The sequence below is a fragment of the Lissotriton vulgaris genome, chromosome 1_1, assembly GCF_964263255.1.
Source record: "Lissotriton vulgaris chromosome 1_1, aLisVul1.2, whole genome shotgun sequence".
Lineage (NCBI taxonomy): Eukaryota > Metazoa > Chordata > Amphibia > Caudata > Salamandridae > Lissotriton > Lissotriton vulgaris.
In genome coordinates, this window is record NC_141685.1 from 310,877,637 (window position 1) to 310,896,603 (window position 18,967).

Genomic DNA, 18,967 nt, shown 5'->3' on the forward strand with positions numbered 1-18,967 from the left:
ACAGGCACGCCATCGAGATCTGGAACCTACTCGACACCACAGCCCCAGACGTCGCCTTCTTCACGGAAACCTGGATGAACGCCTCCTCAGCGCCCGACATCGCCATCGCCATCCCAGACGGCTACAAGATCATCCGAAGGGACCACATCAACCACACCGGAGGAGGCATCGCCATCATCCACAGGAACACCATCCGCATCACGACCCACACCGATGACACCCTTGCAACCGCCGAGCACCTACACTTTCAGGTCCACATCAACCCCAAGACCACCCTCAGAGGCACCCTCATCTACAGACCCCCGGGACAACGCACACAATTCAGCGAGGACATCGCCGACTTCATCAGCCCGCACGCCCTCTGCTCCGCTGACTACATCCTCCTAGGGGACCTCAACTTCCACCTGGAGAACAACAACGACCGCAACACCACCACTCTGCTGGACAACCTCGCTAACCTCGGACTCAAGCAACTGGTGACCACCCACACCCACTACGCCGGACACACACTCGACCCCGTCTTCTCTTCCAGCAAGGACATCGCCTTCAGCCACGCCACCGGACTCCACTGGACGGACCACAGCTGCGTCCACTTCAGCTTCGGAAGGACCACGATCCACCACCACCAGCAACAGGTTGCACGCAGGAGCTGGAACAAGATCACAGCCGACCAGCTTGCGACCTCCCTGAGCATGAACCCTCCCACCAGCACAACGAACCCTAGCCAGGCAGCCACCAACCTCACGAAGTGGATCAGCGACTGCGCAGACGAGCTCGCCCCCCTGAGGACCCCGCCTAGCAGACCCAGTAGCAAGAAAGCCCCATGGTTCACCGACGAACTCAAGAGCTCCAAGAAGAACTGCCGAGCCCTCGAGAGAACTTGGCGCAGAGACCCAACACCGGACAACATGACTGCCCTCAAGCTCGCCACCCGAAAACCCCACCAACTCATCCACGCCACCAAGAAAACTGCATTCAAGGAACGACTGGACAACAACGCACACAACAGCAAGGAACTCTTCAACATCGTCAAAGAGCTCTCCAACCCCAACGCCGGAAACAACGACATCACCCCTTCGCAAGACCTCTGCAACTCCCTCGCCTCCTACTTCCACAACAAGATCGCAGACATACACAACAGCTTCAGCACTCAACCGACTAACGCCACGACCGAACCACCGCCCCCCTCCTACACCCTCCGCGCCTGGACTCCGATCAGCACCGAAGACACAGTCCGCACGATGAACTCCATCCACTCCGGATCTCCGACCGACCCCTGCCCCAACCACGTCTTCAACAAGGCCGACGCTGTCATCGCACCCCACCTGCGGGACATCATCAGCAACTCCTTCGACACCGCTACCTTCCCGGAGAGCTGGAAGCACGCCGAACTCAGCGGCCTACTTAAGAAACCATCGGCCGACCCCACCGACCTCAAGAACTACCGCCCCATCTCGCTGCTCCCGTTTCCTGCAAAAGTCATCGAGAAGACCGTCAACAAGCAGCTGGCCGCCTTCCTCGAGACGAACGGATCCCTTGACCCCTCGCAGTCTGGCTTCCGGGCCAACCACAGCACCGAGACCGCCCTGATCGCAGCCACCGATGACATCCGAGCGCTGCTCGACAACGGAGAAACAGCGGCCCTCATCCTCCTCGACCTCTCCGCGGCCTTCGACACTGTTTGCAACTGTACCCTAGTACAACGCCTCAGCAACGTCGGAGTCCAGGAGAAGGCACTGGAGTGGATCATCTCCTTCCTCGCCAGAAGGACACAGAGAGTCCGCCTCCCTCCGTTCAGATCTGAAGCCACCGAAGTCATCTGCGGCGTTCCTCAAGGCTCCTCGCTCAGTCCAACCCTCTTCAACGTCTACATAAGCCCCCTCGCAGACATCGCACGCCAGCACAACCTCAACATCATCTCCTACGCCGACGACACCCAGCTGATCCTCTCCCTCACCAACGACCCCGCCACTGCCAGAGCCAACCTTCACGAAGGGATGAAAGAGGTAGCCGAATGGATGAAGAACAGCCGCCTGAAACTGAACTCGGACAAGACGGAAGTCCTCATCCTTGGATCCTCACCCGCCGCTTGGGACGACTCCTGGTGGCCCCCTGCCCTAGGCAGCGCACCCAAACCAACAGACCACGCATGCAACCTGGGCTTCATCCTGGACTCCTCCCTCTCCATGACCAGACAAGTCAACGCCGTCTCCTCGTCGTGCTTCAACATCCTGCGCATGCTACGTAAGATCTTCCGGTGGATCCCCACCGAGACCAGGAAGACGGTCACCCAGGCCCTCGTCACCAGCCGTCTGGACTACGGCAACTCCCTCTACGCCGGAACCACCGCCAAACTCCAGAAGAGACTCCAGCGGATCCAGAACGCCTCAGCACGACTCATCCTGGACATCCCCCGTCGCAGCCACATCTCCGGACACCTGAGAGACCTGCACTGGCTCCCGGTCAACAAGAGAATCACCTTCCGTCTCCTCACCCACGCACACAAAGCCCTACACAACCAAGGCCCAGGATACCTCAACAGCCGCCTCAACTTCTACGCTCCCAAACGCCAGCTTCGATCGACCAGCCACGCCCTCGCCGCCGTCCCCCGCATCCGAAGAGCCACCACAGGGGGACGGTCCTTCTCCTACCTCGCCGCCAAGACATGGAACTCCCTCCCCACCCACCTCCGCCTGACCCAGGACCACCTCGCCTTCAGGAAGCAACTCAAGACCTGGCTGTTCGAGCAGTAGCAGACCCCCCTCCCCCAGCGCCTTGAGACCCTCTGGGTGAGTAGTGCGCTATATAAATGCGATGATTGATTGATTGATTGAAATCAATGCAAAGGCGCAACCGATTGTCAGGTTTGCGAGCTATAACCAAGGGAGTCAACCACTCAGCACTCTCCACAGGTTCAATGATCCCCTTATTTTCTAACTTGTCCAATTCCTTCATAACATCATCTCTAATGCTTAAAGGTATATTCCTTGCTTTATGACATATGGGACGTGCATCTTCCTTAAGTACTATCTTGTGTGTAAATCCCTTCAATTTCCCCACCTCACCTGTAAATACATCGGGGAATTGACTAGTTATGCTCTCAGTGAATTCTTTATTCAAATCATCAATGAGCACAACTTGATCAGTAGCCTTAGGATTTAGAATAATGCCCAATTCACCCTGGTCTATCCAACCTAAAACGCAAGGACTTTTCTCAGCAACTTAAAGTTTGCCCATGGTAGATCTGTTTTGAATTTAAATAACTCTTCAACATAACCCACCATAGGGATTTTCTCTCCAGTGTATGTTACAGGATGTATATCTGATGGTTTGAATTTTTTGTTGATAATGAGGGCAAATTCTCTGTCCCAAACTGATCTCTGCACAATTGTGTAAGGTGATCCAGAATCAGCTACAATCTGAATATCCACCCCACCAATATTGATGTCACAGATAGGCTTTTTCTTTTTAGAAATGTTAATGTTCAAAACAATAATATTGGTATCTTCTGCATCTAAAATACATTGTATGTCACTATCAGAGGATGAATCGTTATCGCTATTACCATCCTCCTTATCATCTATGTAATTGACATGTTTCTTTTTGTTTTTGTTTACTCTTCATCTACAAACTCTAGAAAAATGCCCCATGACACCACAATATGTGCATTCTGACTTAATAGCAGGACATCCTTTTTCAAAAGCATTATGGCCACTGTAGCCACATCTACAACAAATATTTTTGTTGTTAAAACCTTTCTTTTCTTTATACGAGTTCTTTTTATTATCATATTTTGTCGATTGAGTATCTGACCTTCTATTGTCAACTCTTTTTTTACTTGTATATTAGCAACGACATTACCATCATCATTCTTTTTTAATGCTACTTGAGCACATCTCTTAAACATTTCTGCTTTTTTAATTATAGCAGTAATTTCATTCAAAGAAGCATCACCACACACCCACAATTTTTCTTGAATTGAAGAGTTATTACAATGCATTACCAACTGGTCTCTTACAAAACTATCATGCAGGTCCCCAAAGTGACAATTAATGGATATTTTATTTAAAGAAGAAATAAAATCTTCTACAGACTCCGTTTTGTGTTGTTTCCTTTTGAAAGAATTCAAACCTGCTGATACCAACGCACAAAGTAGGTTGGTAATACCTGTCCAAATCAGATGTGTCAAGGAAAACATTTGAGTCACTATCAGAGATTGTTTTTTTTCCATCTGTAGGTAAATTCTTATACCCTCAGGACTCAAATTGTGTAATAACATTTTCTTCTTCCTTGAAGGTGTGAAAACTTCATCATTCGCTTCTTCTAAAGCTGCAATGTAATTAAGGAAATACTCCTTCCAATCAAGCCATTTAATCACTAGTTCTCCAGGTCGAGGCAGAAAGGGTACAGGAGCAACTAATCCTGCCGCTTGAGAAGCCATGGGTATTGATGAAAGATGTTAAAAAAAACTCAAAACTCTGTTATAGTAACTAGTGAACTCCTTAAAGAACTTATACTTGCTTCAAAAGAATAATTCCACAAACTGTATCCTTCAGAATAAAATGATTTCACGCAAAGAGGAAGTTTGTAAAAAAACGATCTTCTCTTTTTGTCATAAACAAAATATATAAATAAATAAAGTTACCGTAGACCGCTGGTCCAAGTACACACCACGATTGTGTTTAATTCCTGATATCGCGCAGGGCAACTGTGTAAAATGATCGTGCAGTCGATCATCGTTCCGATGTTGAATGAAAACTGGTTGCTAGGGTAAACCTCCCCAAAATGGCCGCTACGTAAGGTTAACACGTTTGACCTTACGCGATGACATCATGCACAGTAGACGCTTTGTTCTGTTGTTTGCATGAGTAATGACGCTGCAAACAAGTTGGAACGAGAGGTGTGCAGGTGAAGGAGAACGTTGCTGCCCGCTTGAAAAATGCACTAAGGGCAATGCGTGTAAATGTGAGTAAATCTTTTGCTGGAGAGCAGAGTTCGATCCTCGGCTTGGGCTGTATTAAATATAAATAATTAAAAGAAGGTAGTGGACTGTAATAATCATAAATAATTAAAGCTCTCAGATGAGAGTGGGGAGAGACAAATACAACGAGCACTGTTGGGAGAGACAAATAAAACAAGCATTGGCAATGCAGTAGTATGGGGGTGAGAAGGCATTGGAAGAAAGTAGTTTGTGCAGGATGGACTAACAAGCCTACAACCAATCGAAAGACAACATTTAAGACACCAGCCAATGATAATGATGGGTGGAGAGTGGGCGGAGCTTATACACACTATAGTGTACATGTCTCAACAAGACAGCGCAAGTGCTGCATAGGCGAGACTTAAAAAAGCAAAAACACGGCTGTTAATCTCGTAGTCCCTATCACTTGACTAAACAGGTCTGGTACAGATGGCAAAAGCAGCGAGTCCATGTCAGCGATTGCAGTGCCAAACAAGTCACTTGCAGACACACAGCCTTCTTTAACTTCCTTGTCAATATAACAAACACACTCTGGAAGCTTTCTTCACGCGTTCCCACTGTACCTTGTGGCCTGCACAGTCAGAAGTGTTGAATTATAGAACCAGAAAAATTAGTTGCTTCACCTCCCATCTGGACTGAGATGAGGCGAATGACTGAAAAGACCTCATATAAATACCCGATTTCAACACACAGGAATTCATAACAGAAGAGCTTTGAGAGCTCTGGCGATGTCAGTTCAAGGATAGGGCGCTTTCTGCAAATGAATAATTGATGCGTAGGTGGGCCTCTCAACGTTGGGACACACATTCACACCCGCGGTACAAGATGGAGGTGCTTTGTGCAGGGTGCGTCGTGCAGCCATAGGAACTGCCGGGTTAAATGAGTGGCATAACTTGACACGCTTTCCCAAAACATCTAATGCAAAAACCAAAGTTGATGGACAGAATGCAGAACAATGTCATACATTCACCCCAGTACAGAGATCTGGGCCTAAATCCATCGTTTTTTTGCACTCCACACCACCCCAGTTAAGACATGGCCATATGCAAATCAGTCTGACCCTGTGCCTCATGGGAACAGTCCAGCCCGAACTGCCAAGCCATGCCTTCTCTGGACCAGAAACAAGCTTCCGAGGACCGGTTTCTGGAATTCCAGCCGTCTTCAGCCCGGCTTGCTTGAATCCCCAAAACTTCAGCACATAGTAGTGAATGATTACTCTCGGAATGGGATGTAGGAGTCCGTCACTTACCACTGCTCAGCTCCGTAGACTCCATCACGGGTAACTCTCCTGCAGCCGGTTCCGCCAGCATGGACCTCTTGTCCTGGTCAGAAATTAGAATACCACTCTTCTCTCGAGCTCTCCGGCTCGCAGTTCGCCTCCCTCTCTCCCCCAGCCTCGGACTCCAGATTCCAGTGCAATCAAATTTGGTGGGCTGCGAGAGGCCACGGCGCTGGTGCAGTGTGGTAACCCCTCCCAGTCAAACCTGGCAGCGCCAGAATTGGCTTAGCAGGCATACTCGCCGCCCATTAGGAGACCGAGGGCTGCAGCATTAATCAATCCTCATTCTCCTAATGCGCAGCTGCCAACCAGAGCAAACACCAGTGCGCATGACTGAGTCATGTCAGTCAGCATGACGCTGGCCGGAGTCATGTCAACCTGCTGGCTGCCCCGCCCACCCCCTTCTGACAGTCAGACTCAGACCAGATGAGGGAGCAGCTGAACCTGACTTAATAACTGTGTCGGGAGAGTTGGGCACAGCATGTGGGTCAATGACCCAGCGCCCTAATTTATGCACCGTCGCTGCCGCTGGGTCTTTTCCTTGTGCCAGTGAGTCCGAAACAGAGGGAGATTTTCATTCTCCACACCTCCTCCTCCTGCTCCTCCTCCTCCTTCTTACCAGAGGATGTTAGTTGTAAGCAGAAGAGAGAGCATCCCTACCCCATTCTTGACCATTAATGACCTGCTCTTATCCAAGACACATTTTCAGATTTTGATTTAATCGGCCTAGAGGACTAACCAAGACTAGAGAGGGACTTGTGACTTCTATGTCGTCTTTATTGGCCCTGATTAAGTAGTCTGAAATTGATGGATAAGACTTAAAAAGTTGTATCCGAGATCTTTTATTACAGGAGATTTTTTTTTTACTTCTAGGGAAAAGTTGAAGCATTTATGCAACCAGATTGCAATTTTTTTCAATTTCATCTTCTACGGGGCACAAGCGGTTGGGGCCTAGAGCACCAAAAGCACCTCCAGCTGCTGAACAACTAAGAGACCTCCGGTTTTTATTCTAATTTATTTTCCCTTTTAGGTACCAGGCACTAGGCTCTCACGTAAGCAGTTGAAGCCTGCCACACCTGGGAAAGACCACAAGATGCAGCCTCCTGGTAGGCATGTGCGCCGGCACTTGCTGGACAACTGAGTGACGTCAGGTTTTCGTCCGATTTACCTGTCCTTTTAGTTAACGGGCACTGGGCTGCAATACGGAACCATTCTCTGGTGGTCTCATTCTCAGATGTTCCGTAATGAGTCGACAATTTGTACACAGACCTTAGGGATAATTTTTAATTAGAAAGGAGAATGGCTCATTGTCTTAACCATAAACCCATCGAATGAACCAAGCCGACAACTTTAGACTAAATAGCATAGAGAGAGGACTATCTTCCAAAGGACGCAGGCTGCGCCATATCCTAGTAGGCTCTAATGGCCAATCACCACCCTCACCGCACCAGCTTCTTACTTCCACCATGGCCTGATAGCCAAGGTTTTTTAATGGATACTATGCCTGTTGCCCTGGAAAGCCACTGTTTGAGTGACCGATCCACTGACCATTTGGCATTAAACAATCTTGAGAAGCTCTTTCACTTTAGCTGCTACTGGTACTGCTACTTGTAATAGTTCCCAACCTGCTAGAGGGGCCGAGAGGCTTAACTTCAAAAGAGGAGTCAGTAAAGAGTTTTCCCACCGGGCCCTTCATTGCCTGCCCTCGACTACTGGGCTAGTGGAGGGCCAACTACGGAGATGGTAAACAGAGGTCGGAGAGCTGGCCAGTGAGCAACCGTGAACCCCCCTCCTCAAACTATATAGCCCCAGCACCCGGGCAATAGCTCACAGTCAAGCCAGCTCCAAAGCCCTAAGTGGGCTGCCACTGCTCCTGAATTCACCAAAGTCACCAGAGGACACCAGAAGTCACTAAGCGTCACCAATGCTCCATGTAGATTCTGCTGCAAAACAGGCTCACTGCTCCACTACACTTCACAGCGTCTGCTTAGCATCTGCAGGTGTCCTGCATCGGAATGATGATTGTCAAATTCCACTGCAGCTCCAGGCACTGAGGATCAAAAAATAAGTGCTCCTTTGGGCGTGACTTCAGTCTCCTCCTAGCCACCACTTCTCTCCTGAAGAGCTGGATTCTCCTTCTCCCCATCTTCTCTCCCCGCTTGCCCGCTCGGCTCATCACAGTGCACATCCATACCTCGCTACCGCCACTGACTCCGCCTGCAGAAAACCACCTAATCATGTCTCAGGGTCTTTTCCTCCTAATCTCCTTGCATGTACATTCATATAAATGTAGGGTTTGGGCTTACTACTGTCATTGTGTGTATCCTAAACTTAATTAATTGAATTTGGAAAGGAAAAACATGTACGAGTCTGGTAGTGTAGCAACAAAACTCTCCATAAATTAGACTCTATTGAAGAGTATAAGGACCCAACAAAGTGCAATTTGAAAATCCCTCAATAAGTATCCTGTGAAACCATTGGTAAATAACACTCCATTCAAAGATGCCAGTCTTGTGGGATAATAGAGAGTATTAGTTTGTGTAACATGGTCAATGTGGGACCCAGCAGTGTCTGATGGGAATACCTGGAAAGGGACGAGGAAGGTCATGTGGGATTAATGGTATGAAAACACTCCAACAATTGTTAACAAGCATGGATGTCCAAAATATGAATTGATAGATTTTGCCCAAATATGACCAGAACAAGTGAAGTCAGTGTGGTTTCTACTAAAACTCTCTTTTCCCTTCACACATGCTATAGAAATTGAGACCTGGTATAAATGGCTTGGTAGATGCATTTAAAGTAAATCAGGCGGTAGCGGGACGTGATGGACTTGCCAGCCTCACCGTCCAATCATCATCTGAAAGATCTGTAATGTCACCCTCCCATGTCCTTCATAACTTACCCAATGTAGTGCAGTTATGTGTGACTATAGGTTGATATATTTGTCTAATCTTGTGTGCTCCTAAGTCTCCCATTAGTAATCGTCCTTCTAGTGGGTGGAATTTGGGAGGTCTGTAAGTGTTTTATTATATGGTGTCCGAGCATGTCGCATTGTAGGTACTTATAGAAATGGTTGCGATTGAGGTGAGGTTGAGCCTCTTCTGGTGTCTGGCAAAAACAGAAGATGCTGACCTGACTGCAAACACCAACTTTCCAACATTCCACTAAGTCCTGGCAGGATTATTTTGTTTGACGATTGGATAACAACCGCCTGGGTCTTCAGCTTACTGTGGCAGCCTGTTTGCTTCTATGACCCAACTTCCACCCCTCTGTTACCTCAACAATTAATTAATAGGAGGGTGTTGGGGACAGGGGCTAAAGGAAAGATGGGAGTGAGCTATCCTCCACTTTTCCTCTTGTATCCTTATGTGTGTGTTCTTGCCTATTGATGGAATGGCAGTATTAGTCTCCCTTTATTGCTTGTGAGAAGAACATTTCTGTGTTTGCATTCTTAGTGCCTCTGATACTCCGGAGAATTACGAGTGCAACTTCTAAAACCAAGAAACAATTTTTAAAATGTACTGGAGTGAAGAGTACTATTTAAATGGAATGTGAATGTATAAAACCAGTGTACTGGGTGTAAATCTGAATTCCAGGTTCTTAGGACATTTTCAGGATGCGAAGGTAGATATCCCAAAATCCAAAATCATGACAGAAGGGTGCACCATCCCATTGAAATTTTCTTCAAATCTGAAAATGCTTATATTTTTCAATCTTAATGTGAGGCAGCTCGTGCATATCCACTGGAAGTTGACTCAACTCTGTGTTTTCTGTGTGGGATCTTTGGTTTGGTCTGTGGGTCTGAAGTTATTGTGCTTACTTATTTCGCTCTGGCTAAGTATATGTTGACTTCAGATACTTCTTTGTTAGCTTTATGGATTTAGCTGCAACAATTACTGTCATCAGATGCTCAGTTGATGTTTTTGTTTGTATGCGAGAGATTGTTTTATTTGATTTGTTTTAGTTATTGCAATGATAGGCCCTCTTGCGAGGGATGTGGACAGCGTGGTCCTATGCATGAGAGCCCTCCTGTGCGATGACATGTTTCGCTTGGACCCAACTGTGCCACCCATCCCCTTCAATGAGGAGGTAAATATATAACTACTCCTAATTTTTCCTGTTGGTTTTGAGGCATTCCCTTTTCTGAAACTCCATTATAGTCCTTAATTAAACATTTTAATGCATTTCCCATCAAGGGCCACCTGAGATCCATTTAGAAGCAGTGGTAAGTAGAGTACATTTTCATTTATTTCATTTGTATTTTTTTTAGCAGCTGTAACATTTTGATCAGATGTTGCCTGCTCATGGCAACAGTTGTGATACAAAGACAACAAGTGGTGTGTATAACATCGGAGAAGTAACAGTTAAGTTACTTAAGATAAATTGTCCTATTGTATGACTGTGGTTAGTGGAAACAAACACATCTTTCATGAATTAGCACCAGGAAGAGACCATTTACAATAGGTTAGCCTATTCTGGGCTCCAATATGGAGGTCTAGTTTACAGCTCCATTGGCAACTTTTCACTCTTGCTCACCACAGCCCCTAAAAGTCTCCATCCTCACTTACAGTAATGTTTTACCTCACTCCAGTTCAAAATGTCGCTCCTCTTCTACATATACAGGTGTGCACATCTAACCCTTGTTGTTTTTGAGTGTGGGTAAATGGGATTCATCATGTAGAAACAGCAGAAAAACCCACACCAAATATAGGTATGAGGAAATGCAATTGATAACATACAGTGATTCATTGACGCCCAAAACGTTGTTTGTTACCTGGGAGAGAAGAAGGACCCCTGACCAGCGGAACTGCCCAGCCTGCTCTTTATCCCTCGGGATACCGCTGCTGCCACTGCTGCTCGCCGCACCCGCTTCGCGGGTGCCGCTTCGCGGTTTGCAGCGAGGGGCCAAGGCTGTAAGGCTGTTGGGCGGTTGTGGAAGCTGCAAGGAGGAGTGAACCATCTACAGAGGGCGTGTGCTAGCAGGGACTTGGAAGATCAGGAGTCCCTGCGCCGCGCAGGTGTGCACGGCCGCGCCCCAAGTGAGACACGCCCCCCGCCCAACCTAGATCAAAAGGCGTGTGCTTCCTCTTGCCTGCGGGACGCCCAAAACGTTGTTTGTTACCTGGGAGAGAAGAAGGACCCACGGACCAGCGGAACTGCCCTGCCTGCTCTTTATCCCTCGGGATACCGCTGCTGCCGCTTCGCGGTTTGCAGCGAGGGGCCAAGGCTGTTGGGCGGTTGTGGAAGCTTCAAGGAGGAGTGAACCATCTACAGAGGGCGTGTGCTAGCAGGGACTCGGAAGACCAGGAGTCCCTGCGCCACTCAGGTGTGCACAGCCGCGCTCCCAGTGAGACACGCCCCACGCCCGCAACGGCCACTACTTAACAGGTTGCCTGGCGATCAGCGAGACGCCGAGCGAAGCCCGGGCAAAGGGCGGGCAGTCTGTGGCAGTCAGGGGCTGTCAGAGGCTGGGCTGGGCCACCCCTCTTTCATTTACCATTTTTTTTGTGCCAGAGTTAGTAGTTCCCTTGGGGGTTTAGAAGCCCACATGTCTACCCGTTCCGGTAAAGCTTTGAGGGGTGGGGGAGAGGGTGCTGCGGGGAGCTCCATGATAGGCACGATGGACAAATTCATCACAAGAGTAGCTGCTGTCATTGAAAAGGAGATTGTGATGATGGAACGTCTCCTTTCACAAGATTCTTTCCCGGCCAGACGCTCCTCGCTAAGAGCAGTGGCACATGCCCTGTCTCCAACCTTTACCCATCCTGCCTCCCCTCTTCCTGAGATTCTGTCCGAACAGCCACGGATTGCAGCAATAGGGGCAAGCATTGATAGGTTGGAAAGTTTGGTAGCTCAATCCTTGCCCGTTAGCTCTAGTCCAGTGGTTTTAGGACCTCGACCTGTTACACCCACAAGCCCTTCCACCGGCCAGGTGCGTCAACCACCCCTTCAGGTCCCTTCTCCGACTCCTAACCCGTCGTGCTTGACACATGTCTCCTTGGCTCGTACCAAGAGAAAAAGGGTTACTAGTACACAGAAGGGTAGCTTTACATCACTTCACAAGCGCCCGAGGAAGCATGTCTCAAGAGTCCCTACCCTACCAAACAGTCATGGATCTGCCACACCGACCACTGAACCAACTGGAGGAAATGATCCCTTGGTAACTGTGGCCGAAACTACACAGTCAAATTTCACCGCCCCTGCACTACCAACAACACCTCATGAAACGCCTTCCCCTAAGCTCATTGAGAATTTGGTTAAGTCCTTACTGGTCCCGCTCATCGACCAAGTCAAGAGTCTGGGGGATAGGCTGGATAGGTTTGAACAGTCCACCCGGGATAACTTCTTTTCTCTGAAAACCCTTATCAAACTACAGTCCAAATTCAGGGAGGATAACGCGGGAGGGAATGATGGGAAGGGGGACCTAGGGGGCTCAATCCAGACAACACTACCGTCAACCTCTGTATCTGCCCTAGCAACAGGGAAGGCCCGACAACTGTCCCTGAGACCCTTGCTAGTGTCAAACCGGGAACTATCACTCATACTGTCCAGGTCCATGCTAGTACCCCCCCGATGGCGAGAAATGCAAAGTCCAAATCAGACCAAAAGAAGTTGCAAGAGGGAGGGTCCCTCTCTAAGCCAAAACGACCGGCTAATCTAACTGTTGATGCCAGGGGAGTTGCCCCGGTCTCAAAGGCAAAAGCAGCAATGAGTCATCCTGGAGCCCCTTCACTCGTGGGTATACCGCAGAAGGTGGTTTGAAAATGTCCCCCAGTTAATCTCCCCCCAGAGTGCCATCCATACGTTGCCGTCCTCATTAATGTTCCCGTTTTGAAGGACGCCCAGCTGGAAACCCACCAGGCACTGAAGAACAAAACCATCCACTGGCCAAAAGCCAACAGACCCCTTCCGAGGGGAGTGGATGGGTTGATTCTTGGAGTGCGTAGGGTAGGATGGATTGGACAGGGAAAGAAACCGTTCGTGGGTGATTGTGTGGTAGTCAACTTTCAAGATATGAGAGTTGCCCATGCAATATGTAATTCTGGGCAGGCTACGGGTGGTCCAGGTGTTGACGCGGTTGACCTAACATATTTTTACCCACGGCCGGCTATGAAATGTCCTGGCCAACTCCCTGTGGATACTTACCAAAACATCACTGGCAGCCAATGGCATCCTGCAATACCTCTATTCCAGCCACATGCGGTATGGCCGAGGTCGAGCTGGGTTCCCAGGGGGTACTGACTTGTTGATTCTCTTGGGGTGGCTCGGGGGGACCTAACATCTGATGAAGCATTTAACCTATCCCTAAAGTTGACTGGTCCACCTGCTCCATCAGGGAAGCAGGTGGCCCTAACGGCTCGACGGGAATCAGGTGTGGGGCGGGACCCTAATGAAGCTGTTATTGACCACCCCATTTTGGTAGAGGCAGGTTCGGACGGCACTGTCGCGTCCAGTAGCGCTGCAGCTGTGACGAACCCACTCATTAGGGTTTTCAGTTGGAACGTGGCTGGACTAGACAGGAAGTTGGCCCTGCCTGACTGGAATGCTCTTGTGGAGGAGTACTCCATTTGTGTGTTCCAGGAGACTTGGAGTAGGGAGCCCTTACACAAGGCGGGTTACTCATCCCACAATAGACCTGCTGTCTTCCCGGCATCAGGCAGGGGACGTCCCTCGGGAGGCCTCCTCATTTGGGTAGCTTCCTCTCTTAACTGCAGGGTAGAGGAGCACCAAACAAACTGTCCGGATCTCCTTAATATCACCTTAAATTCCAGGGGACGTGTCAATCTTAACATTTTCAATATTTATGCGCGGGGTACAAAGGGAGGCAGACAATCACCCACTATAGCTCTTTTAGAGGGTTTGCTTAGATCTTCCCCCCACAAGTTATGTACCCTGGTCGCGGGCGACTTCAACTGTACGTTTGAGCCCCTTGGCTCAGAAGTCACCCATGACCAGTAGGAGGAACACTACAGGATGGGGATTCCGGCTCTAGAGCTTAGCCCAATCAAGAGACGGACGGAAGTGGCACTTCAGGTTAATTCTCTTACCATGGAGTTTGACCTGAGGGCTCTTAATGGTAGGACTAGATCCGACAAAGCGGGAGCCCATACGTACAATAGGCCCAACCATACGTCAAGAATTGACTACATTCTGCTTGACGTCCACCTATGGAGCTCAGTGGAAGATATGGAGATCATATCGTCCGTTGAGAGCGATCACAATCTGCTCTCTATTGCCTTGTCTCCTTGGTGGCTAGAGGGCACAGGGGGCTCGCCTTCATGCGCTACTGTTCCCGGTGAAACAGTTGTCTCGAACTGTGGCAGACGGCTGAAGTGGGCTAAGCTCACACTCTCGGTTGAGAAGATGTCCATCATAATGCAGCTCCTAGCCACAGCTTCAGACAATCTGGATTCTCTTGAGGGTGGGCTGGTAGAGTTGTCCGACCGGTTCTGTAATCTAACCCAGGCCTTAAGTAATTTGATTATTGTCCCATCCACTTACAACGGGACGAAGTCACGCCCCCGGAAAAGACAGGGTTGGTTTAACCACAAGTGTAGGGAATCTAAGACACTGCTGGTCGAAGCAGTGAAATCCAAGTCCCAAACAAGGACCAGGGAGGCCAGAAGGTTGTATTCACATTGCTTGAAAACTGATAAAAAGGAATGGGAGGATAACTTCTGGCAGGATCTCCTGGCCGCAAGTCGAGGGAGAGACGCTAAAGGCTTTTGGGACCTGGTGGGCAGTAGGAATCGTCCTGATGACACCTTGAGGACTTGCACGATCCCAGCCCAGATGTGGTTCAACCATTTTAAGGCCCTATACTTAGCTGTAGAAGGGCCACTCGACGACCCTTTTTCCCTTTCCCCTTTTCCACTGGATAGAGCCACTGATCTCTTCACTGCACGGGAGGTTACGAATTTGATCAAATCCCTGATACCCCTGAAAGCAGCTGGTCCCGATGGGCTTTTGGGACCTGGTGGCAGTAGGAATCGTCCTGATGACACCTTGAGGACTTGCACGATCCCAGCCCAGACGTGGTTCAACCATTTTAAGGCCCTATACTCAGCTGTAGAAGGGCCACTCGACGACCCTTTTTCCCTTTCCCCTTTTCCACTGGATAGAGCCACTGATCTCTTCACTGCACAGGAGGTTACGAATTTGATCAAATCCCTGATACCCCTGAAAGCAGCTGGTCCCGATGGGCTGCCAGGGGACCTCCTTCGAGCCTATCCGGGTGAATGGGGCACACTGATTTCTGCTCTTTTGAACGCCATCCTAGAGGGAGGTCCTGTCCCTGAGTCCTGGAAAGGGGCAAAGCTAGTTCCAATTTTTAAAAAGGGCTGTCAGGACCATCCGGGGAACTACAGGCCAATAAGCCTCATAGACTCAACCCAGAAGGTGGCGGGAAAAGCGATTCTGGGGAGGATTCTTCACTGGGTGGACGAAAAACACATACTGTCCGACTTGCAGGCAGGCTTTCGCTCTGGTACAGGAACCATTGAGCAAGTGTTCAAACTGTTGGTTCTACACTGGAAGGTGGTGGAACTGGGCAAAGGCAGTCTCTACCTGGCCTTCATAGACTTAAAAACTTCCTTTTCTTAGGGAGGAACGCTGGAGGGTCTTGCAGGGTCTCGGGCTGCCCCCTTATATCCTACTGCTTCTCATCAAACTGCATAACGACAACTATGCCCAGGTGCGATGGGGTCAGAACGGGGAAAAGACAGATAGGATCCCGGTTAACGGAGGTGTCCGACAGGGTTGTGTACTAGCTCCTACACTATTTTCCCTGTACGTGAATGGTGTGGTAGAGCACCTGCTTGAAGAACCAGCAGACGCCCCCTCCTTGGGGGGCGTGAGGATTCCAACCCTGTTGTTCGCCGACGACACCCTCCTCATTTCAAAGACTCCCCAGGGCCTCCAGAAGCTTCTGAACCGTTTTCAGGATTTTTGCTCAAAAAGAGGGCTGGTCATTAATGTGGACAAAACTAAATATTTGATCATGCACCCTCCCCGCAAGCTTGGTCGTCCTCCTGTGTTAAATTCTATTCCACTTGAGAGAGTTTCAGAATTCGATTACTTGGGGATTCGCATGAGTGATGTCATGAGCTGGTCACCCCACATCAATAAAATGACCCTTAGCCACAAAAGGGTGGGAGGAGCACTGTTGAGCGAGTACCGTAACTCATCTAAGCAATGTGTAGCGGGGAACATCACTTACAACGCATTTTTTACAACGCACTACAATTACATCGCAACCATTACAACGCATACCATTACAACGCATTGTGCTGGGGGGCGCTCTAGGATAGGGAATATATTTAATTTACTATCCAACACCTTCCCTGCTATCCACGGGGACTGGAGTTGGAATAGTAAATTAAATAATTCACTATCCAGCGCCTAAAAGCATTATGCGTTGTAATGGACTGCGTGGTAAAAACCGCGTTGTAAAGGCATGCGATGTAAAAGCATGCGTTGTAGTGACACCAATCCATGTGTAGCTCCAGTAATTGACATTTATAAAGCAAGAGCTGTCACGGCATCTCTCTATGGGGCTGAGCTATGGGGCCTTGGCAACTCAGAGGTTCTATCCAAGGCTGAGAACAAATTTCTGAAGAACCTTCTGGCTATCCCGTTGAGCACTCCAACAGTCCCGGTGCTTCTGGATGCGGGTTGTAAATCAATTAAGGACCAGGCTCGCCTCCGGCCCCTTTTGTTATGGGCTCGTCTGTGGAGGGTCCCCGAACTGAAAACATATGCGGATGGGCTGTCAGAGGTGATGGGAATGGGTGGCTGGCACAAGATTAAGTGGCTCAGGGACATTAAAAACCTCCTGGGAGACCTAGGTCTGGGATCTTGTTGGACTACACAATCTGCCCCACCGAAGGCGACCCTAAAAAAACTATTTTGGGATTGGGTCTCTGCCCAGCTCATCAGCAATCCACGTCACTGCAACTCCACCGCAGCCTACTTGAAAATAAAAGACGTCGTTGCCTTTGAGCCTTACCTGGACCTAATTACAAGTCCTGCTGACCGGGCACTCTATATCAAATTTAGAGTAGGCACCTTACCTTTAGGAGACCTGCTCTCAAGATGGAATATGTCCGTGCAGGCATCACCACATTGCGCCCTATGCACAACTAGACCCGAAACTGTGGCTCATTTCTTTTTTGAATGCCCTGACTACACCTGCCCAAGAAGACATTGGCTCAAACCTCTCTGCAGGCAATTTGGAACTCGCCAGTACAAGGTGGTCCTACGGATTTTATTAACCGACACATCTTCCCGCATAGTTTGTGGCATGTATGTAGGAATAATTCTTCTGCTAGTCTTAGACGCCCCTGGAGAAACTTAAATTTAGAGCATTTTCATCAACTCCTGTTGAAATTTCATCCCTCACCCCCTACTGAAGTTTCCAGCGGCTACGACAGTTTCTGTGAGTGGCTAAATCACTCATTAGACTTACTTATTCCGGCTAAGTGGAGCAAGACTAGATCTAGTCCTTCTAACCCCTGGTACAACGATTCTCTTAAAACACTCAAAATCTCCTGCAAAAAGGCAGAACGCGCGTGGCGCAAAACTTATGATACTGACCTCAAGGCAGCCTATAGGGCCTGCACTAGAGTGTATCATCGGGCTATATGCACGGCCAGAGCTGCGTTTTACTCTTTGGAGATAAAGAACAGCACCAACCCCACCAAGGTCATCTTCAGGGTGTGTAAGGACCTTACTAGTAAAAGGACTGATACTGCTGCTCTTCAACCTTCCAAGACACACTGTGAGGATTTAGCCTCATTTTTTGTCGAAAAGGTGGAGGCTATCTACAAGTCATTCGCTCAGCTTCCTATTGCGGAGACTAGCCCTACGTCACTGGTCCATAAACCATTATTGACTATTCCCAGTCCGACCTTGGATGAATTTATTGCCCTGACGACTAAAGTTAAATCCGGCTCCCCAGATGACCCCATGAGACCCAATCAATTTCGGGAATTCGCTGAAGGCTGCTATCCTGCTCTGCATGGCCTTATTAATTTGTCCTTCAGCTCGGGTAGTGTTCCTAAAGCTTGGAAACAGGCGACGGTCATTCCAATTCTCAAAAAACCCGCCCTCGACCCTGCCAAACCTGAACACTACCGACCTATATCTCTTCTTCCTTGGCCAGCTAAACTGGCAGAAGCCCATGCTAATGCTATTTTATCTTCTCATTTGCAGGAAGCAAATATATTGGATATCTCCCAAAACGGGTTTCGTGCAGGCCACAGCACAGAAACTGCCCTTCTGGCTGTGGTGGAACACATCAGGCATTTGTTAGATCTGGGTCAGACGGCGGCACTGATCCTTTTGGATCTTAGTGCCGCATTCGATACTGTGTCTCACCAGATTCTGCTACACCGCCTGATGGAAGCGGGAGTCGGAGAGGTGGCACTCGAGTGGTTTCGCTCCTTTCTTAAGGATCGTGCCTTTAAGGTTTCCACGCCCCCTTTTGTTTCTGCTTCTCGCCCCATACTCCAGGGTGTCCCCCAAGGGTCGGCCCTAAGCCCTACCTTGTTTAATTTATATGTTCAGCCTTTAGCGGAGGTATCCCACAGTTTTGGTCTCTCCTTAGTGTCATACGCCGACGACACGCAGTTGGCGGTGGCACTCAATGGCGACTCCAATATGGATGCCCCCACTTTTCAGTCAGCTCTAAAAGCTGTGGCAGG

General features: G+C 49.0%; 1 protein-coding gene across 1 annotated transcript in view; it reads left to right on the forward strand.

The window, feature by feature from the left end:
* FAAH (fatty acid amide hydrolase) overlaps window positions 1-18,967 on the forward strand; it is a 430,791-nt gene that overhangs the window by 248,036 nt on the left and 163,788 nt on the right. The window contains exon 8 of the mRNA XM_086952348.1: window positions 10,228-10,352. Coding sequence (XP_086808474.1) covers window positions 10,228-10,352 — 125 coding nt within the window. The remainder of the gene's footprint in view (window positions 1-10,227; window positions 10,353-18,967) is intronic.